At 40.6% G+C, this 23,588-nt stretch overlaps 1 protein-coding gene across 1 annotated transcript; it reads left to right on the top strand.

Annotated features, from left to right (window-relative positions):
- The first annotated feature begins 2,610 nt into the window (after nt 1-2,610).
- SLA (Src-like-adaptor) lies at nt 2,611-18,379 on the top strand. The gene is made up of 7 exons (XM_008939508.1): nt 2,611-2,671; nt 8,826-8,925; nt 12,252-12,338; nt 13,696-13,799; nt 15,025-15,156; nt 17,083-17,212; nt 18,160-18,379. Exons 1-7 carry the CDS (start codon nt 2,611-2,613, stop codon nt 18,377-18,379), a joined length of 834 nt encoding a protein of 277 aa, XP_008937756.1.
- Nucleotides 18,380-23,588: the final 5,209 nt, after the last annotated feature.

Here is a 23,588-nt window from a genome sequence, read left to right as displayed (position 1 = left end):
CTTCGCTGTTACTGTGAGTACTCTATAACATATGTATTTTCCATAAGAAAGATTCTTCCACATCTGAAGTAGTAGCACTGAGCTGCACGTTCTCTTGTGTTGACTTCAGAGGCCCTTTGAGGAGAACAATTATTTGTATGGCAGAATCAAGCCAGGCCAGTTTGGGACATGCTCTGCAAAAATACAAAGTAGGCACATGCCTGTTGTCTGGTACTTAATCAATCCATCCAGACTAGACAGCAAGTACCTTAAGTACAAACTACACATAAGCAAACCCTCAAAAACAACATTTAAAGCAACGTTTAGAGTTTAGACCCCCTAAATACCACGTAGGAAAATGAAGGTGCCTTGCTCAAACGTGCCATGCTTTCAGAAAGTCTGCGTGATGTAAAGTTTTCAGAAGTCTTTCCATCGTGTATAAATGCTACATATCACTTTCCAAAGTGACTCAGGCACACCTGAAAATTGTATCCACTGTATCTTAACTTTAGGAAGACAGCCCTTGAAAGCACTGTCACAATTCTGATCACTAGTAGGGCGACGTGCTCTCCTGGCCCTCAAATACCAAGACTCAAAATATAGAGGTACATAGAGGTAGGACTCTGTTATTTTTATTTTGCCATAATTTTGTGACACAAAATTCAAGTACTATTCCCATCTAAATAACAATTGCATGTGTTAAAACTATGGATGGGCACAAGATTTTTATGCTGCCATGCGTGGCACCTATCTGGAACTGCACAAAATTTTTGGTAGCTGCAGTTTACTTAGATTTGAATTGCTCTTTTGAAGTGCTGCAAAAATGTAGCTACTAAAATACATAGCTCAGCACAGGTTATCTGTTAAAATATATCTTTATCTCACTTCTCTGGCTGACTTTTTCAGTCCTATTTTCTCTGTTGCCATGCCCAGGAAACTTTGCTGGCTAATTTGACAATGAGCCAGGAATATCTATAATATCTATAGCCTAAGTATTGGCTGCACTATCCCTATGAATATACCTCTTATTCTTGATGGGATACAACTGAGAAAAATGTTGAAGAAATTACAATTGAATCTTGCAAAAAAAATACTCATAGCTCAGGAAATTATAAACATGCAAGTAGATAGTGCCTGCCAAAACAAATTCCGATTTCAGTTTTAGAAATTTAGGTGCATTTAAATGGCAAATTATTTTATGTTTTCCATCAAGAAAACTTTTTATTCAAACATGAATACCCAAATAGTTTATTTAAATTTAAGGCTACTTTTTAATTCAGCTGCTAGACTTCTTATACCAGGCAATGAAGCAGTTTTTTTGTTCTTGTGAAAGCAGATTTCAGACACTTGTCAGAAGAACACTGGCACAGCTGCATCTTAGAGATGTGCCACAAGCTAGTCCCTGAGTGCTGACAGTGGAAGGGTAACGTGCCATTTGGCTGGTGAAATACAGACTTCTAGCAAAGAGCCTTTGGGAACAAGCACTAAGAAGCTTGAAAATCAGATGAGGTGGAGTCAAACTGTGCGTTACCATCTGGTTTAGCACTGATCTGCTTGCATTTGATAAGAGACGAATTCTTTTCCTTTTGAACAGCATTTCATGCTGTAGGGTGTCTTCCTAACCTTCCTGTAAGACATCAAAAATTTATGGTGCTAAGAAATATACTTAACTCTGCCAATCTTATTCCAAAAGGTGATTAGTAATAAAGTCTCACTGATTTCAGCAGTAGCGCTTCAGACACCTCTCCAGCTAGAGCCATCGGGTTCTAGCCTGTTGTAATAAAGAGCAGCACACCAAAAGCAGTAGTCACCTTTGAAATATTTAAGCTAGAGAAGCCTGCAAGATGCACAACACCCACACGATGCTGCTGGAGTTCCCGTTACCATTTTCACAGGGCAAATGACAGAAATATATTTTTAAAAAATAATTACATGCCAGGTAATGATGTTGAGTTCTCTTGCTTTAAGATGCAATTTCAAGTAGATACAGCTTATTCCCCTCTGCCTCTGAAAATATACCATAGCATGAGACACACTCCACATCCAAAGGGTTTTTCTCTCTGTCCTATGGCAGGGAGAATTAGGATGGGTGCAGTAAAGCCATGAGAAGCAACTGTCTCTCTCAAAATATTTAGTTCCACAACTGCAGCAGGAAAAAAACCCACTGAATAACGTTCTTAGTGTTCATCAGTAAAGTGACGTTATAGACACACGGCGCTGGAAACCAGATAGACCAATCTAATTAATTTCTTTGTAACTTCAGAACTCCAAATGCTGTAGAGAACATTGTGTGTATGAAATGACTGTATGGGCATGGCTTTGCTGTGACTTCCTATTGTGCTGAGGTACTGGTAATGGAAACTTTTACTGCATCGTGTTCTTCTGAGCAACTTCCCTAGCTGTGGTTTTCTGCTATTCCCCTGATAAAAGCACCAAAGTGGTGAGAGTTTAGCAAGTATGTAAAACTCTCAAGTTGACACAAGAGTTCTCAAAAGCAAAACTGTACAAGACTGGAGACACCCAAACCAGGTCAATTCTCATCCGTTGGCACAGCAGGTGCGAGTCTGATGTTTCATTTCAATGTCTCCCTTGGTTTAGTCCTGAAGAGCCTTGGCAGAATTCGAGAGCACCATGGGAAATGCTGTGAAGACGCCGAGAGCCTCCGAAGAAACGTGTGTGTCAAGCCAAACAGGTGAGCACTCACTTGATTTCTTTCAGGAGAAAAAGATACTCAAAATATATGGTACATTCATCTATATATCTTCCTTCGTCTGCCTGACATAGTAAGTGCAGGCAACTGCATGACTGCTGTGGGAGAAGGGCATCCTCTAGACAGTGCTTATTTTTAGGTATGTTCCAAAAAGTACCTTAATTAAAACCCTCAAACGTTAAAACTATTAATCACTGGTGCTCCTTGAAAGATGTTCCTTCCAGTTCAGTAAGCACTGAAGCACCACTTCAGACACCAGAAGTACTGTGTTTTGAGATACCTGCATGTGACATTTTATACAAATTTGTATTTGAAATGTAAGGTTAAAATTTGAAATTAAGGTGCTTCATTTAAGGTTAAAAACCTTTATGGCGTTGTGCTTGCACTGAACCTGATGTCCACTGTTAGCTGCATTAAAAGGAGCACAAAGCCAATCTGTTACTAGGTTTATCAATAAAGTTTATACCAAAATACACATTTCACAGGCCAAGCTGTTAAAGGGGGAATCTAACACAACTGTCCTATACATCCAGACGTGAAAAAATGAGGTTGCAAAGCCCACCCCACACTGTAGGCTGGTAGAGGCCATGCATCTGAGGGCGAAAGCAAGGAGGATTCAGTGACCTGCTACCCCCAGACTGCAAGTGAGTAGGTGGGGAGTGAGTACAGCCCCAGCTCTCACGCTGCAATGTGACAGACAGCTGGTGCAGGAGCTGCAGTAAATCACTCCCCAAAGTTGAGGAAGAGAAAACACTTTGGGGTTTATATTTGAGGTTTGGGGGTTTTTTTTAGAGGGTATATTAATGAAAATTCTTGTTTTTTCCATGAATGATGGTCCAGTTGGGCTGCTCATTTTCGTAAGGATAGGGAAGCAGCCTGGTTTTTGTTAGTGCTGGAGGGAAAGCTGGCCCTTCTTTCACCATGGCCAAGCACTAGCTGGTGCAGGCAGCCGTGTAGCCCTAGGTCCTAATAAAACAGGGACCAAACACTGTTAATGGCTATGCAGAGGCCCATAACATGAACTGACTTTTTTATCTATTTGTTTGTTTGTTTGTTTGTTTTGTTTTTGTGAAGAAGAGTGCTTTATCTTGATACTCCCAACAAATGCTGCCACAAACACCATAAGCATCAAAACAGAGACAGGCACACAGAGCAGGACCTCGCCAACAAGGAGAGGAGTGAGGGGTCACTGCCATGGCTGTGACCAACTTTGTATCGTTCCTGCACATGCTAAAAGTCAGGATTTAGCAGAGCTAAAGCCAAGTGCGTCCCTCCTAGTGACGTAAATAGAACATACCCCTAAAAGGTAGCTCAGCAAACACTGACAGCATAGCTATTGCATGGGGAAATTACCCATCTAGGAATTCAGGGCTCTGTCTACTCACACTCTCCTACATGTCTAGGACGTCTCAAAAGGTGCTTTGTCAGATCCTGCCTGACCTTCTGCTGCCACTTGGGAGGACACATCTCCTGTAGCTGCAATGATGTCTGCCAAGGCTGTAGGGGTGTCTCAGACACTCACACAGATGAAATTGCACTGGATACCTGTGCCCAAGAACCCAAAGGCAGCTTTTTGGCCACAAAAATAACCAGAGTGATGAAACACCTCTTCTATGAGGAAAGGCTCAAAGAGCTGGGGTTGTTCTGCTGTTAGGGTTGTTTGGAGAAGAGAAGGCTCTGGGGATACCTTATTACCCTCTTTCAATACTTAAAGGGGACTTATAAGAACGATGGGGGCAATCTTTTCAGTTGGTCCTGTAGCAATAAGACAAGTGGCAATGGTTTTAAACTAAAAGACAGTACATTCAGACTAAATAAAAGGAAGAAATTTTTTAGGATGAAGGTGGTGAAACACTGGAACACGTTGCCCAGAGAGTGGGTAGATGCCCCATGGCTGGAAACATTCAGTGTCAGGTTGGACAAGGCTCTGAGCAACCTGATCTGCTTGAAGATACCCGAGCTCATTGCATAGGGGTTGGACTAGATGACCTTCAAAGGTTCCTTCCAACCCAAACTATTCTATGATTTAACAGTCTGCCTAGCTCTTTGGATGTAACTCATAGTCTGGATCAAATCAGCAACTTTCATAATGGCTTAGATCTTGCTAATCAAATGTTTTGATGACAAACATCAGTACTGTCATCCAAATCCAATGAAAACAGACTTTGGAAAAAGAACTTGGTACTGAAGGCATATACTGGGGTTAATTCAGTGAGTTTGTATCTGCTTGTCTTCCTGAGCAGATCAAACTCCAAACCACATCACCAAACATGGAACAGCCACCTTTGATTAAACTGAGGTGGAGGATCCAATCTATGAACTTACAACAGTCCAAATAGTTATTAGGAATAGCAGGTTTTATACTGACACATTTCAGTGAGACTGTATAAAATGAAGGCCTGAAAGAGAAAGGAAAGGAAAAGGGAAAGGATATCCAACAAGAAGGGGAAAGAAAACCAATAACTGGAATCTGCAGACTGGATCTGCAGTGTGGATGTGTTCTTCAGCCCTCTGTAAGCCCCTTGTGCTGCCTGAGAGCTGCACTGAAAGCAAAACTTTGTGCCCGAGGAGGTATTTGGACTCCAAATACTTTGTACTGATAAGAGAGCAGCTACAGCAGCAAGGGGTCATCGGGGGTTGAGAGCCCACCTCCTCCTCCTCCTTCCTCCCGTGGGCCTCCGAATGAAGGGTTAATCCCTACTGAGCTGCACCTGCATAATTCTCAGTTCCCAAGCTGGCTGGTTTAGATCTAATTTGGGTACACCAGTGTGACTCTGCAGCCACACCTTACGGCTGCTGCACACAGCCTCCCAGACACACACCAGTGCCCTCCTCTGCCCTTGCTGCTGTACACCTTGCCAGAAATCGTGGTATTGCTGCTGGCCAGTAAAGCTGGGATGATGCAGGGAGCTGAGCTCTCAGCAGGTCATTCCTGTTCCAGATAGGGACCACACTGGTGCACAGCACAGTGTTTTTTTCAGGGCAATGAGCCAGATCCAGATGCTCAGCCTATGCTCCTCCTCCTCTCCAACAGTACTTCACAGTCCATTCACAGTGAATAATTTGAAGACCCAATAGTCAGTCTCACACTTTGCAAGACATCCAGGGATGCAGGCATCTAAAACCAGCATGTATTTCATATTGATTTCCTACTCCTAAAAAGAAAACTCCAGAATTAACACCTGATTCAGTGGAAATGATTCTGCTGCAATCTTTCCACTCTAACTTTTGAGCTGTTCCATTTCAGATGCAACCTACACTTGCACTGCAGAGGAGAGGTTGTGTGTGAAAAACTCAGGCAAACCTTCCTTCTTTTCTTATAACTTTAAAGTGTGGGGAGCTCAGCAGATCAAATCTATTAGATCACTGTGAAGTTTGGTTAGAGTGTAATTTTTTTAGTCTCTGTTTCGAGGCTTTTGTGTTTGAAAGGAGCTAGTACGGGCTCTGTGAAATGTCGTAGAGTGCAGTGGGTTATTTTACATGATCAAAAACCCCAGTGAGGTTTGTTTTAAATACCAATTAAAATGAGGGCTTGTTTGTGCAGTAGGAGGGTAGGAAGGTTTTGGGTAGTACAGAACCCCTTCACTCTCACTCCAACGTAAGAATATGTAGTTTAAGAGGGTAATGGTTGCATGGATGTGGCAGCCAACACTCATTAATTCCTTCCTTTTCGGGACTACAGATTAACATGCAAAATTGAAACAAAAACGAATATAAAGCTGAAAGTGCAAGCAAAGTAACACGAGTCTGGCTGGAGTAGTCAAAAAGTCATGTACCCAGCAGTGCATAACAAAATGCAAACCACTAGTACCCAGGGAAGGACAGCAGAAAAACACTTGTTTTCCACCCTTTCAGTATGGAAACAAAACATTTATAAATAAAAGAGCTTAAGTTTAAAAAGAGCATTGCTAAAGGTATTGTTATTAAGATAAAAGAAGTGACATTCCATATAGAACCAACGTCTAACAGTCTTCAGTGAGAAGTGATGGCACTTCAACCTCATTCTGCAGTTTTTATAGTGTAACTTCTAGTATATATTTCTTATAGTCCTTGGTAAAGATTTTGCTTTGTTAAAAAAGACTCAGCATCAACATTTAGGTCTTGTTAGCCTCAGGTACTCAGCAATTTCATCAACAGAGAAGGTGTCTCAATTTTTCGTGCAGAACAGGGAAGCAACCAAAGGCACGCTTAGCACAGAATTTCTTCAGAATAGTTGAAGTCATTGTATAAGAAGTCACAGTAGACTAATCACTGCAATTGGCCAATTATCACAAAGGTACTGGGCTAGTTCTTTTTAGTCCAGTGATGCTAGTCAGCTAAGAAAACTGTGGTAACACTAATACTAAACACACTCTCAAATTAATCAATGTCTATTCCAGACACTACACATAGAGGCAACCATAAGGGTGCTCACCAACTGTGTCATGGGGCTATTTCAACAAGCAAAGGCTAGCAAGTCTTAAAATGCTTACAGCCAGTTTGAATATTAAGATCAAATAACCCACTACTTTGTACAACATACATATTTATAACATATATATGTATTATATTTGTATAGCAACATATATGTTATATATATTTGTATAACAGCTACTTAAAATCAACTGAGCAAACACTGTTTTTTATTTCCTTGAAACCACAGATGTGGAATATTTTCCTTAACATTTATATTCCCACTATTGCTGCTGTAAGGGGAACACCTGTAAAATCTCTTCTCTTGAAAAGATTTATTTTTTGCAGACTTCCACGTTTCCTTCAGCCTTTTGTTGTTATTACTTTGAGTTATTTGTAAGGCTCTGAGGCACAGGCTGAAAACACAGAGCGAGTCTCAGCATTGATTCAAGATGCTGTTTCTAGTTTTCCCCAAAAAGTTGTCTTCCTTAAAGACAAGCTGATGAGAAGTTTGTATTAAATGAGAAAAATCTAACAAGATACAGAATTGTGTCTGTCTATCCTGGTAATTTCTTTCTCTCCACCCCTGAATTCATTCCCAGTTTTGCACATGTTGGGCTGCACAGAGTGGGCAAATACAGAGATTAAACCAAATGTACTGCTAGATGTTATTGCTAAGGCATGGGGAGCTGATCCTGCTGGAGACAGAGGCCAAACTTTGTCTCCCCATGTGCCAGCAGAAGGTACTGTGACATGCAGAGGGAAGGGACTTGCTTCCAGGAGAAACAAAGGCAGCATTTTGCACAATCCCTCTTGCCAGGACCCCTGTCAAAGAGCTCAAAACACCCAGCAGGCCAAATTCCTGAATCTCCCACCCGACAGCATGTACTGGGCACCACAGATTCCTGATGGATGGGGAGACCTTGAACACTTGATAGTCCCAGTCTTGTGCAAAGTGCCTCCTCCATCCAATAGAAACCCAGAAGACTCAGCATGTGTCCTACACAGTCCTGCCAGGCCCAGAGCCATCCCAAGTGATGTAAAAGGCCTTCTTATTTCTTTACTGACCTCAGCTCTGCAAACTGCAGTTGCACAATGACTTAATGATAGACACTCACATTGTCTCTTATCTTTAATTGAAGACAAGGGCATCATGTGCTGCCTCTACTACAGTTTCCACACAAGGTGGGAGAACAAAGCACTCCAGCTGCTGATCAAGCTAATTTTACAAATTGATGAGAAATGGGCAATAATGGCCAGATTAACTGACTGAAACTGATTTCCTACCTTTGAAAAGTATCAGTGGTGTTAAATGATGGAACAATTCAACATGCATCTTCCTTTCCTTAAATGTGATGCACCAGCTTGGCTTAAAATTGTAGCTGGAGGCATTTAGAGACAGTGGCATTAATCAAACTGGGTTACTTCCTAATACTATAAATACTTACCAATTTTTCTAGTTTCAAAGTGAATATGTCCTTTAAATATGGTAATTACTAGAAAATGTGATCTATATTTAGTTGCTTACAATTAACCAAATGACTTTTTTTTTTTCATTTCTAGTATCTTCACAATTCTCTTATAAAAGTTATAGGCACATCTTCAGCTTTTTATGTTTACCAACTGACATTTCAGATTGCTTCCCACACTTTACCTGCTATGTAAAACATACACAATGAAAAATCCATTTCTGCTTCAGAACTCTATGTTGGTTTTAAGTGACATCATCTTTCTTCTTTTACAGGTCAGGAGAGTGATTTCCTTGCTGTCCTCTATGACTACCCTTCAGCAGACATAAGCCAACCTATATTTCATGTAGGGGAAAAACTACGTGTGCTATCAGAGTAAGTTGATCCATGGTTTGGGTTTTTTTTTCCAAATTAGGTACAGTTACAGTTGATACAAAGCCCTGTTTTATGTGCGTGGCCCAAATGGGATGTAGTCCAGCAAAATGAACTGAGTTCAGAATTTTCGAGGAAGGATGATTAGCCATGGTGTGAATTTCCCTGTAGTTTAAGGATTTGGGATTTCAGATTGTTCTGTTATCCCTGGATTCCTCTGACATGGTTTCTGAAGCTGGATTCAGACTCTATTCTAAAGTAGGACTCAAAAAAGAATTCTCTTTTAAAGAATGATTTTGAGAAAGTATTCCCCCCCATGTTAGTGGCAAATAGTAAAAGCAAAAATATTTGAATCACATGGAAAAGGAATATTACTCTTAATTTCTCTGTGTCAGGTGTGTCACTCATTTTCTTTCCCACCCATTTTGACTAACAACTCCTTTATGATTACGTCTTAGAATTTCACTCTAGATTTAAGGCAACTCTAACAAAAATAAAATTTAAACAACCTTTTTTTTTTTTTTTCTTAATTTTTTTATGGATTTCTGAATTTCCCGGCTAGTTCCACTCAATAATTTATGACCCCAGAAGAAAGGAGGCTTAAGAGGACTAGATCAGACTGACCCTATGCATAGTGCAAATATTGCCTCAGACAAGAGTGAGCACACTTGGAAAATGGAACCCATCAGCCCTGATACTTTTTTATGACAACTTGTAGCAGCACACAGTGACCTCCTAGAAGTTAATCAGCACCACAGCCCCTGTTTGCACTGCTTAAACAGGTTTGAAAGATTTCATTCTTTGCAGCTGATGCAGAAGATGGATTCAAGGGGAGATCAGGCACATTCATAGCAGAGAAATCCTCTGAGGATTTCTAAATTAATTTTTAAAATTGTCTGTCTAGGGAAGTCAGAGCATCAAATGGTTGGAGGACAGAAGTACTCAAAAGAAGTATCACAGATGCTTGATGAATTCTCAGACTCTTCTCCAGGCCACTCTGACCTACAATGGCCTTTGTCAGCAACAAGACATGGGACTACACAGACCTTTTGTCTGACCCAGAGTGGCTGCAGTTCTGTTCTTGCTGACAAGTTCTTTCCCTGCCTCCCTGAAACTAGAGGTCACAAAGCTCAGACAATACCACCAGATGAATTTTCTGCTGATGGAGAGCTTCCCTAAACCAGGGGAATTCTTCTCTGGTAACTTCTAGCTGTGTAAACCTTTGCGTAACACACACGACACGGTACAACAATTGCTTTAGCTTGGAAATTCCAGCTTAAAGCCTCACTCTGCTTCCATCAGCTACGAGCCCTCACAGCGCCACATAACTACGTATGCCCATATCAATGGGAATTGTATGCGTGGCATATCATATGCATAGAGGTGCTGCACAGTATCATCTGCTGGACAAACAACTCCTAAAAGAACTAGGCTCCTGTAGCAGCAGGTTCTGTTATCCCTGTCTGTTGTGCAGTGATCAAGAGTTTCTCCAAAGTGTAGATGAGAGCCAAAGTAAGCCTTGATGGGAACTTTCCTCTCCCTATTTTGAATCAGCTTCTCCACAGAAGACAAGATACTCCAATGCTCTATGTGCTCACAGTGTGCTGATGAAGGACCTCTTCTTCCCTGCTGGCGTATGTGCTGATGTTAACAGGAACTGTTTGCCTGCAGATTCTCGCTGCATATAAACCGTAGGAATAATCTATTTCTCAAATCATTCAGAGAAGCAAAATGCAGTGGAAGAGAAGAGCAACACGGCAGGCATGAGGGATGAGGAGTCACCACAGAGAAGCCAGCATGAGCAGGCAGCACATACTGCTCTTATAACAGCAGTTTGTCAGCCTTCTACCAAAGCAATTATGTGTCACAGCAACCAGCCCCAACAATCCTGACAGGAACATGAGCTATGGAACCCCATATGAAATACAGCTCCTCACAGATATTTGTGAGTGCTGTGGCCTGGCAGGATTAGATAAGCACCACTGGCACAGTCTCACACTCTCCGCACTTGTCAGGCACCTTTCATTACGAGATGAACAACCGTATTTAACTGGTAGTCATCAAACCAGATGTCTTCCAGTGCTCTCCCCAGTTCATACAATTTCTGTGGCTCCTGTCCTGGGAGAGATGTGCTGCTTTGGGACTTTTAATTGTCATAGGGATTTTTCAGGGTTAGCAGTATTACAGCCTGCAGGGACCAAGATGCTGAGTCTCTCAGGTTTTTTGTTACTGCAATTCTTGGTTCTGTCTGGGAGAATTGCGGGGAAAAAAGCCAAAATAACCTAAATTTCTTACAGATAACTTCATGTTAGCTGGGAACTCACAAACAAAACTTGTGAGGACCTGAAATTGCCAGCTCAGAGCAGTAGACACTTCCCTTTTTACCTCAGCGCATACATTCTGGACCATGATCCCAGTGGCTATATCTCAGAAGGTTTAACCTAAGTGTTTTCAGCTCAGCTGTTTTGGCATACACTGAGACTCTGGCCTGCAGTCTGGCCATTATTTGGGAGTACTTATATGAACATTCACAAAAAAACAGCATTCAAACACAAGACACGCTATTATTTCGATTCAAAGGAAAAGGTGGAGAGAATCCATCAGTCATCAGCATCCTTGCACTAATTACTAAAGTTCCACAGTATCCCTGTGAAAATCCTTATTACCTTGCCCTTCCTAAGGAATTCAAAAGCCAAAGCCAGCATTCAGTATCAGAGAAAGAACCTAAAATACGGCAGTGAAAAAACCATATCTCTAGTCACCTAGTTTCATCTATGAGGTCTTTTTTATTGGAGGCTGGTCAGCAACTCATTGAAGAGAAGGAAAGGGCTAAAACATGAATCAAGTTCTGTTAGACCGAAAACCTATTCCCAGGCAGAGAGGACCCATTTTCTAGGTATCTCTACACAAGAGTAACTACAGGAGTAATGATACAGGACCAACTACAGGGCTGTCCAGACACAAAATATTCAGACACAAGCTGAGTATCTTGGATACCAGTGCAAGTCTAGCTGTGGGAAGGCAGAACACAGCATGGTTTAACCACTGAGTATTTACCCTTCCTCTTTTAACTGCAGAAAAATATTTTATTACTTACGTAATTTAAATGGAACAAATGTAGTTTCTTTCTGTGTCCAAATCTATTCCTGATGTAGGCTTAGAAATGGAACTATTCTAAATGAAACAAACTTGGGACCTCTTCTGAATACATAGATTCAGGAACACAAACAGAAGGTTACAAGAAAATCTGTATGTTTTAACTATATTCTAAAATGAGGACAAGCTCTGAACGTACATCTGAAAATACCCCTTCTCTTGCTTTCTCACAGTGAGGGAGGCTGGTGGAGAGTTCATTCCCTTACAACAGGTCGAGAAAATTATATTCCAGGAAAATACGTAGCAAAGGTTTACCATGGGTAAGTAAATGCTCTTCCTGCAGCCTTTCAACACTACATTTCTATATATACTGCCCTGATAAGTTATTCAGTGTGTAACCAAAACGATGTCAATACTGCCTAGAGAGACAGAAATTTTATTTATTGACAGTCTAAAATAGCTTCTTTGAAATTTGAGAGCATCAAATCCACATATAAATTTATATTATATGAAAAGGAAAATCTTAGTTTTAAGTGCTGGAAGGAGCCAACAACCCCTCAAATGTCATGCAATATATCTAAAATACTTCTTCTGCATGGATTGATCTCTAATTTTAAGACACTAATAAAGAGACCCTATTTAGAAAGAACTTTTAATATTTACAAAGAATAAAATCTAAGCTAGGGTTGCTCATGAAGCAAAGACCAAAAAGAACAAATAGAAAGACTAATAAGTCATTCAAGAATGTAAACTCTCACACTGGAAGAGCTAAGGAAGGTGCAGAGGTTTCTTGTTGCCCTAGACACCAGTCAGGAAAAAAAACATTAAAGCACAAACTTAAAAGTTTTCTGGCAAAAGTTTGAATAGCTGTTTAATTTCAAGCATATAAACTGTAAACTTCACTGTGATTTATTGCAAGTGCTTGAATTTTACTATGCTTTTACATCCTCCTGAAACAGAGCTGCTTTCCCAAAGACAGGGCACAGACACAGTAACAGAAGGTCCTGTCTGAATCTTGCCCGGAACCATTTTGCTGATAGCAGACTGGATCAAAGATGCAAGAACAATGTTAAATTAAAGTGCCAGTAACTCCTACACCAGCTGAGCACGCTCAGTTACATGGCTAGATACGCGTTGTGGCAAAATACAGCCCTGCATCAAACTATGGTGAAGATGAGTAGAACTAATTCCACTTTCTCTTATTCACAAAGCAAATTAACTCAAATGGCTGGACTGTTTCCTAGCATAATAAGAATACTGTATTTTATTTGGGGTTTATTTACAATACATTAAAGTACATGTTGGGGTTAACAGAGGTGTTTTAAATGAAAAAGAGGGATTTAACTAATGTCACAGGTATACCTTCAATATACCATGTGCGTACGTCCCCAACAATTCAGATCAAGGCAACTTGAAAAGTTTTGTTTTCCCTAATAACTCTAAACCTTAATCACTCTTCTCTTAGTCTCACAAAAGTTAATGAAACTCAAAGAGAGCAAGATTTTCTCCATAAACTGGGGAAATATGCCTGGACATAGTTGAGAGGATAACTACAGAAAGCCACAGTGTTATTTTTGCAGTCACTTTTCCTGGCTAATGCTGCACTTTCATGGCCACATGCTGCTTTCTGTTTCACTGGTGTCCAAATTTCAGAATTTGTTTTTTCCTGCTTCACAGCTGGTTATTTGAAGGGCTGGGAAGAGAAAAAGCAGAGGAACTTCTCCAGCTACCCAACACCAAGGTCGGCTCCTTCATGATCAGAGAGAGTGAAACTAGGAAAGGTGAGAAAATACGATTTTTTTTTTCTCCCTTGATGTTAGGCACTAGCAGTTTTACAGCTCTTTAATTCACTCCCTGTCCTGCTTCATATAGATCACTCCAAAACTAGAAAATGTATACAGTGGGAAGACAGAGGCACCCAGTGCAGCGTGCCAGTCTTCACCAGTCACCTATGTTACAAGCTGTGCTGGAAACAGGGGTAGTGATGGCCATGGAAAGTTCCACAGCCATCGGCACAAACAAGACACACTTGTTTAAACACCGTTATTTACTTTGGTTGCATGCAAAGCTTACCAGGCAGTGGGACTTTTCAAAGTCACAGCTTTGCCCTGGTCCACAAAAGATTGCTTGAAGAAGCTATAAAATACCCACCAAGCAGTGGCGGTGGCTCGTAAGTGCATTTCCTGTATAAATAGCTGGCTCTTTGATTTATTTTTTAAAAATGACATGCCTTCAGTTTTATTTTCTTTCTAATTCTGTTTCTACATGGAAATTGCACTGTACACAATTCATACTTTTATTCTCTTCAATGGGAATACACCTCCCACTGTGCAGCATGCTACCTTCCCCTTTTCTGAAGCATATGAACACATCCTAATATGATACTACAGATAGAAAGGAATAATAAATCACCTACTCTGACCTCTTGCATACCACAGGCCAAATAGTTTCCTAATACCTATACTAAATTCAAAGAAATTTAGGAACGACATTCAGTCTTTATCAACTAAATGCTGCACAAGAGTTTTAAACAAAGAAGGAGGGAAATCAAGTTAGCACCTCCTGCCAGAACTGCATTATCAGGTACCAGCTACTGCATGACTGGGGGATGACTAAATCAGCATCCAGCACACGGGTCTGGTCCCCCTCTTCAGAGAAAGGCAAACAACTTCTGTAAAGGTCTATTTCTTTATACCATTTAAAAGAATCCCATACCAAAAAAGAACCCAAAACAAAACCAAACCCAAAGAAAACCACACCAGACATTGAAATCCAAACAAAATCCCAGGCCTTGATGTTGGGCTTTTTATTCTCTTTGTTATGCTTAGGTATATATATAAAGTATACTCTATAAATAGAAATTAGGATGGCCACCCAGTATTTTTAAGACCTTTCTAGGACTTTTGGGATCATGGCACCACATCTTACATGCTCTGGGTATGGTCCCTGGTATCCACCCAGAACTAGGGCCACACTTTGGTGTGCTCAGCTCTGCTCTCTCTCCAGGGCTGTACTCCTTGTCGGTGCGGCACAGGCAAGTGAAACATTACAGGATCTTCCGCCTCCCAAACAACTGGTATTACATCTCCCCACGCCAAACCTTTCAGTGCCTTGAAGACCTTGTGAATCACTACTCAGGTAAAAAGAGCTGCAGAATAAGCATATTTTCCAGTGGCAACTGTGAAACTATCTAGCCAAGGTGCAGAACAAAAAGTTTTGCCTGTGTCTGAGACTTGCAACCACTGTTGCAGAACAAGTAATGGAAAGTATTTTGGTTTATATCTTTTACATTATTTTTGATCCTAAATACAAATATACTACTCGTAACAGTACAGTTGAAATCAACCCAAGAACTCAGCTAAATAAAGACAAATAGGCTCTGTCCATATGGGTATATGATATTGTGTGCCTAGGTCATTAGCACTATTTGGTCCGAACACTGGCATCTAGCACTTCCTAGACAATTTTCAAATATAATCTGGGTGTTAGTGTGGGCCAGGGATGCCCAGCCCCTCTCAGAGCACAGATAAAGTGAAAATGTTAATCTGTACAGATGCAAATCACGGTTTTGGGTCCCAAGTCCAGAGTTCAGCTCCTGGCTCACTTTGCTTACCAGCATGAGCATGCCTGCCATTTATTTATTTACTACATAGACAGGCAGATAGCATCAGGACATGCAAGATCAGGTTCTGCAATCACGTTTCTCTTAGGAACCACTATCTCACACAACATTATCTGCAGCAGAAAATTCTCAGAAATGTTGTTAGCTTCTTCCCTATTACTTTAGAAGAGTTTGGCTGCATTTTATCAGCAGAGCTTATATCAAGGGGCTCAAGCTGTTAGCTCAAATGTAGTTTCAGTTGTCATTTTTACTAATATCAGTCCAGCAGATGACATCTGTTTCAATGCCAGTTTTCCAGATTTATGGAAATTTCACCCATGTCAGAGAGATAACTTGACAAACAACACAATTAAGTGGCTGCAGTTACCATCCATTAAAATGAGAACATTTTAAAAGAAGGAAGGAAGATTGCAGTAAATTAATTGCATAAAAGTTACAAGAGAACAATATGTCCTGTGCTTTAATTAGTGATGAGTACTTTGTAACTTTAAAAGTGTAAAGCTACCAGATCTGCATATTTCATAGGTAAATTGAAATTGTGTTGGCCAAAGAGTGCTCTGATAAACTGAGGAGAAAAGCCATATTCACATTCAAAACATGTGAGAGAAACTTTCATGTCCTATAATACAAACAGAGGAATGACAATTTGGAGAGGATTTATTTTCTTTTAGCTGACACCTTTCTCCATTGAGAAAGAGGTAATCAATCAAAGCCTAAAATTCAGGGGGGAACCCAAAACTTATAACAATTACCATTTTTACTTGAGTTACAGGTGTAAGAGGAGACAAAGCGAGATTTAGCTCTCCTTCTTCTACCCTCACCCATGAGATGATATGAAATCTCACCCTGAAATAAGGCTCTGATATGTAAAACATAAGCATTCAGCCATGATGTTCTCTACTTGGGCAGAAGAATTTATGTAATGTTCCTAGTGGAGAAAGGAGAAGAGGTTAGAGAGAAGAAACATAGATGAATGTAACAGGAACCTTGATTCATTCAACAGCCATGTTCTCCAGCAAAATAGTTGCACATGCAATCCAATATGAGTGGTTGCATCTTGCATCTGTTTAACACTCCGTTTGCATGGCTGAGACAATGGGAGGCAAAAGCAGAACTCACTGAGGACTCAGAAAAGCTGGGTTGAAGTCCCTGCTTTGTCACAAACTTCCTTCTAGGCTCTGGGTAAACCACTTTATCTTTCTGTGCCTCAGTTCCCCACTTGTACTGTGGGAAATACATCCCATGATAAATTAAAAGGCAGAGGTACAAGGAAAGGAAAAAGTCAGGCCTGTGTTACAGTGTCCTTCCTGAGAACACAGAAGTTATTGACTGACTACTACTGTGTCCAAAAACTGTTGATTGGAGCATGCCTTGGGGAAGGAAAATAGTGACGATAACAGTGAGCAAAGATTAACTGTCTGTGTATTCACTTCTCTGTTCAGAGGTTGCTGATGGTCTCTGCTGTGTCCTTACAACCCCTTGTCTTACCCAGTGCACTAACAACAGTGTAACGGATCAAGTTCCTCCTGTCGTGATGAGGACTAAAAACTTCAGCTGGAGAAATATTCACAGGTACCACATACACACAGGCTGCCAGAAAAATCAAGGGGTTTTTCCATCCTTGTATATACTTCTACTTGCAACACAGCAGGAACAGCCATTTCCTTCTCCTGAGATCAGTTCTAAAGGTTAGAGAATCTTCAAAGCTGTTGACGGCACATTAACCAGGAAAACTGGATGTCCAGCTCTCTAACTGATAATCTTGGTCTAACTTTGAAAGAAATTCTAGTTAACATTCAGTCATTTCTCCTATCCAGCTATGAGTGTGGCCACACAAACACTCCCTTAGGGACTTGTGAGTCCTCTCCACCAAGGGGGCAGGAGTAAAAGCCAGACCATAAAGCCCAGTCAGATCCACCACCAATGGCACACTACCATGCAGTAGCTTACAGGGGAGCCCCAACAGTCAGAAATGGCTCCTCCTGAAGCAGCACGAGTGCCATGAATGCATTATCCCAGCATGTCTCTTTCCTGCTGTGTCTCTCTCGGCACACAGCCCTACCTGAGGTTCATGAGATTTCTAATATAATGACTGCAACTGGAGAAAGTAGGTCAGGTTTCAGAAGCTGGTGAAAAAAACACCTTCAGAAACAAAAGCACCTCTTATATTTGAAATGTAAATTTCCCTCTACTAGCTTTTTTCACAAAGCATATTCATTTTGCTTACAAATGCAACAAAATTCTGCAGTATTGAGGCTATTTTTCCTACAGGTTAAGAAGAGAGAGAGAAAAAATAAAGATATTCTTTCCTTCTCGGATGCCAAAAAACGTTTAGATACTACTGTTGTACTGATTGTTTTGGAAAAATCACTAAGTGACAGAAATGTTTGGTGATTTATGAGACAGGACTTTTTTTTATACAACAAAATTAAAATAATTTGGTACAGCAACTGTTACTATTATATTAATAGGCTCAGTTCAAGTAGCTGGAATGATAACAAAATTTTGTTCTTTTAAAGGCTGGAGGTGAGTGAAGATACTGAAAGCACCCTGGCAGCAATGGATGATTCTTGTCTCAGCTATGGTCTGAGGGAAAGTATCGCTTCCTACCTCTCCTTAACAGGAGATGACAGCACTTCTTTTGCAAGTTCCAGAAAGAAGAAAGCCCAATCTCTTATATACACAGGGAGCAAACGCAAAAGTGTCCTTCACTTGCCACCTACATATTATGAAGACTAGATGTAAGACAGAGTGAAAAAAAAACAAAACCAAAACCAAAACAAAACAACCAAAAAAAAAACCCAAAACTGAGGGGTTAGAAGAGAAACACAGAGCATCCTGTGGTCTTGCAGTCCTTCAACAGCTGAGAGACAGAAGCACACCAGCTGATGGACAATGTTGGCAATGCTTCTGCACTTCCCCTTCTGACCATTAATCAGAGACCTTCCTAAGGGTGCTATCTCAGCCACAGCATAGGCTGGGAACCTCCCCAGGGCATCAGAAATGACAACCTGCTCACAAGCACGATAAACTGAGATAGACTCTAAGTCAAGAGCCAAGTGAGACAGATGACTTTCCAGTAAGGGGCATTCCCACCATTGTACAAAGGTGATTGCATAAGAAGGGACTAACTACAGCTCAAGAACTTAGTAACAAGGTTTACTTGGGTATTCTCCACAAGGCTGAAAACCTTCTTTACAGAACCTGCCTACACTGAGAAAAGAAGCCTTTGCCTTCTCTAGACAGAATCATTCATTATCATTGACAATAGGTCAGAAAGCTTTCAGTAACCCCAAAAAAGTGTCTAACATCCAGCATCCAAGGAACACCTGATTATATTGATTCCATTCTTCTGTCATTTTTGCCTTTTAGGGGAAACTTTAAAATCGTTAAGTGGCATTTAATTCAACTGCTGGTAATGGCCTGTAGTGTCACAAAGTGGTCACAAAGTTGAGACAGGCTTAACTCACTGAGAAAAACAGTACAGGCATACCCAAAACCATACCTTGGCTGCATATAGTCTAGCAGATATATAACAGAGGGGTTTTTATGTGAAAAACAAAATGTGGTAACAGGCCTCACTGCAAAGGTAGGCTTGCAAAACATTTTTTATGTGTAGAGGATCAGATTTTAACCTGATGTCCTGAAGGCACGCACATATTTATATGTAATATTTATATTAATAGCGGCTTTTAAGAATAATTAAACTAAGAAAGTGAATCGGCAACAGTGGATGTCAAAGAGTTTTCTGAATGTTTTGTCTGAAGAGAGTTATGTCAAATAGCAATGACACATTTCATCAAACTGCTTAAAGATTTGTAACGAGCTTATCTGAAATTTCATGGAGAATTTTTGTACGTGTATGTGACCTTTGTTAAATGATAAAAGAGCAGCTAGCATCGTCCTTTGAACCTGACTTGTGACTGCTTTCTAAATCAAGTAGTCACTCACATCTGGGGCTGTAAAATGCTGCAATCTTTATTCTCAAGCCAAGATATTTTCAGTCTAATATTCTGTCATACTTTTTTTTTGCACAGATTTGAGTAATGAAGGTTTGGAGAGGTGGGGAATTGGGTTTTTATATATTTCCTCTGTAATACCTCTTAGCACAAATCTTTGTGATCTTTAGATCTTGTAACAGATCATTTGCACTAGCAAGAGACATTCAGAGATCAAAATATTTCACAGCCTATTTAAACATATTTCAGAACGTAAAGGATGAATGTAATTTGGCTGGTAAACATTGAACACCACAAAACCAAATGAACTCAGGAACTCCAGGCATCTGTATAATCTCATTACTGTTACTGATCGTTAATATGTTATGGTGACTGCATTTTATCCAGTGTACAGGGAGCATTACAGATTTCTAAGTCATTGTATTTATTCATTAAAATAATATCCAGTAGTTGCTTTGTATTGCTTTCAGAAAATGGAAAACCTAGCGTGCAACTGGTACAAATGCCCAGTCTTGAACTGACACTGCCAGAAAGCATCTTTGATGGACAGAAGAGTCTGAGCCCATGTAACTGGGTAGTACTTGGAGTATGCTCCATGAGAAGAGGATAAGAGATGTTCAGGTGACAAGACGTTCACCCCATCACAGACCAGTTCAGGTTGGAAGGCACCTCTGGAGGTCATCCTCATCAGTGCTCGGTCACCCTCGTAGTAATGATGTGAGGTGACAAAATCTGTGAACACTGCCTTAAAGGATGGCTGGATTTCACAGACAACAGAAAGATCATATCGGGGACCTTTTGGGAAGTACCATCTTGCAAAGGCAGACAGTACTGAGGTGATTCTGTACAAGTCTGTCATCACCTAGGAAACCATACCAGAAATACCAAACCTGGGTAGGGATGTAGCAAAACTGGGACCAATGGAGAAAAAGTAACCAGAAGTGGTTGGTTGGTTTGAGAGGGAATAAGGCTGGTGAAGGGGAAAAAATAAGGGGATGGGAAGAGGGGGAAGAGTAGCTAATCATAGGACCAGAAATAGGGAACATGTCAGACAGCTCTGCACTTGAGTGCAGTAGTTTTCAGTAGTGTTAGTAGTTTTCAATCATCTCCTCTTTCCACCATCAGCTGACCTGCTTCCATGGCCAAGAGGGACATGTTGTCTTTCTTTGTGTTGGGCAGAGGAGGCCTGAGAGCTCTCCTAAGATGTGCCAGGGAATGCCTGGATGGGACACCTCATGTATATGTCCTCTCCAGCCTCCTGCAAGAGGTGGAAGCAATCCATACCATTGACCCACTCTTCTACATCAAAATTGCAGTGGTAAATAAATCAATTAACCAAAGATGAAGTCAAATACCAGGTTAATGCTCTTAAATTATTTAAACCAAGACCATAATCACCAAGATTACTTTTTTCTAATCATACTACTGAAAGATGAGATAACCTATAATAAGTCCCCATGACAGCTTTGCACTGATTTTGTAAAATCTTCTTTCAGATTTGTTCCACACAAAACCTATTACAGGACAGACACAGGAGACTCAAAAGCATTTTGCTATTTCAGGTGCACATTTTCTTGTAGAGAAATTTTCATACATCACACCTCTCTGCATGCTAGAAACAGTATCATTTTTTAATGCATGACAAAGACTCAAATAAGGAGGGCAAAACTAACTTTTGAAGAAAAGCTGCATTGTTTCATGGCATTTTCCCAGATGAAAGCTATATCTGGTATATATTATCAGTTTCACAATTCTTAGTCTATGTGCAGCTCCTTTCTTTACAGTAAAATTAAAACTACACAATGACTTTTGTGTCTTGGAATGGAAACAAGACCTATCCTTTACAGGAAGTCTAGGTGAGAAACCTGAGTAAACCAACAGTTGCATTCTGCATCATTTCAGTACCAAAAATAAGAAAAATAAAAAAAGAGAGACTGTATATTTTTAAGCCACTGCTATTACTGCTTGCTTTTTATTTTGTCAGCGCATTTTACAAGAAAATTAAATCCACCATGGCATTTTAAAGACAATTACTTAATGTTACTTTGAAAGAAGTGGAGGTCCTGTTTTTGCCAAGACAGTGATCTGAACAGTCACAGAAAGAAAACTGTTGTTACAAACACTAGGTTAGTGGGAAGAACCAATGTGCCTGTCTGTTCATTGCACTTGCCACAGTTTCCCATTATTTGATGTTCTGCTCTAGGAGAAAGAAGGAATTCAAACTTTCTTTGTAGAAGAAAAGATGGAATGTGGAACTACACTCCAGAGATAACGATAACCAAAGGGGTCCTTGCATTTCCCTTTCATCAGCTGCTCAACTGGCAAATTGTACTGCATCCTGTTACAGCTTTCCCAGAGCCCCATCCTGAGCCATGTCATGAAAGGGTCTGTGAATTCAGAGAAAGAGTAGGATGAAAGTGTAGTCTGGGAGAAAAGGACTCTGTGTTTACTAGCTAACCTAGATCCATGGAAACATTCAAAGTCAGCTTGGATGGGGCTCTGAGCAACCTGATCTAGTCAAAGATGTCCCTACTCACTGCAGGGGGGTTGGACTAGATGACCTTTACAGGGCTCTTCCAGCCCTAAACATTCCAGGATTTGAAAACTATCTGAGTTTGAAATTATCTGAGAATGGCATAACAAAAATCAACTACTGAACAGCAATTTTCAGTGAAGTCTTTTACCTTCCACACTAGACTGATGCAATCAAAATAATCTTATTGAGACATGGGGGTGCAAAAGGCAGGTTATGTTTCCTGGCACAGGAAGAACACACTAAAGAAAAATCAAGTAGTGAATACAGATGTCATTATTTTCAAGGCAAGATTTCATTTAATTGTGCCCCAGGTTTCCTGGCCCAAAAATTTTGCTTCTCTGCTTACTGTACCAAGTCAACACTGCTAGCAGAGATTATTTTGTCCAAGCACCATTTCTACTGGATATATAAACCTGCACTGAAGATTAAGCCTCATTTCAGAGCATACTACTATCATCTGAGGCTGTAAATATCAACAGTAGTATCGACGCTTGACAAAGATGATCTCAAAGTCTTGAGATTTGACACAGGAAAGGCTGTAAAACTATGAATCTCTTGGGGTGAGTGAAAATGGTCTGAGCTGACAGCAGACAAGTCCGTTGGTAAACAGATTTTTACTCTCTCTCTGAAACTTGCTTTTTCTTTGAAATGAAATCTGTCATGAGATCTGATAAAAAGATTGGATGCTTTAAACACGCGGATGTTTGGCTCGTCGGTTTTAGAGTCCAAAAACTGCTGATCAACAACTGTATTTATGGAATGGAAACTAACCTGTTGTACCTGTGAGTTATGAAACAAGGCTATTTATACAATACACAAAAACCCACAGTGACGAAATCCAGATTCTTACTATGACTACATCAAACACCCAAGAGCATCTCTTGTACATCCTCGTGAAGCACTGAGCTCCTGGAGACAGCAGTCGCAGGTGAGATGAAAAATAACCACAGCAACAACTGCCCTGTTAGTGCTGCCAAGGTAAGAATGAAATAAAACCAGCACCCACACACTGCAGCTTCCTCATGTCTCTAGCAACATCCTTTCACAACGACGCTGAAGTGGCAGGAATGGGACTTACCAGCAACAACACTCTTCTGAAGAGGTCCATACCCACTGTCTGTGTGAGCAGGTGGATGCTGGTAACATCAGCCCCGCCACGATCGGCTCCTACAGAAACCCTCCTTGGATCTCCTCCAAAGCTGGCGATGTTCTGCTGCACCCACTTCAAAGCTGCCAATTGATCCCAAAGGCCAGCATTTCCACTTGCCTCAGGAGAACCTATCATGGAAAATAAATAAATAGGTCTGAAAAGAAATAGAACTATACATATTTGAAGTTTTGATTAAGTTTTACGTTTTTAGCAGCTCTTGCAGCTGAACCTTGACAAAACTGGTAGCAAAGTTTAAAAGCCTGACATGGTCTTTTCCAAGTCATCACTTTACAGATTGATTCC

The sequence above is a fragment of the Merops nubicus genome, unplaced genomic scaffold, assembly GCF_000691845.1.
Source record: "Merops nubicus isolate BGI_N331 unplaced genomic scaffold, ASM69184v1 scaffold3324, whole genome shotgun sequence".
In the NCBI taxonomy this organism is placed as follows: domain Eukaryota; kingdom Metazoa; phylum Chordata; class Aves; order Coraciiformes; family Meropidae; genus Merops; species Merops nubicus.
The sequence above is the reverse complement of the archived record's forward strand: the minus strand, read 5'-3'. Positions and strand labels throughout refer to the sequence as shown.

Excerpts from the sequence above, each read along its gene's own strand:
- SLA (XM_008939508.1), top strand. The coding sequence starts at position 2,611 with ATGGGAAATGCTGTGAAGACGCCGAGAGCCTCCGAAGAAACGTGTGTG. Across the intron at positions 12,339-13,695 it reads GTAGCAAAGGTTTACCATGG|CTGGTTATTTGAAGGGCTGG; the intron begins GTAAGTAAATGC and ends CCTGCTTCACAG. Across the intron at positions 15,157-17,082 it reads CCTTGTGAATCACTACTCAG|AGGTTGCTGATGGTCTCTGC; the intron begins GTAAAAAGAGCT and ends TTCTCTGTTCAG.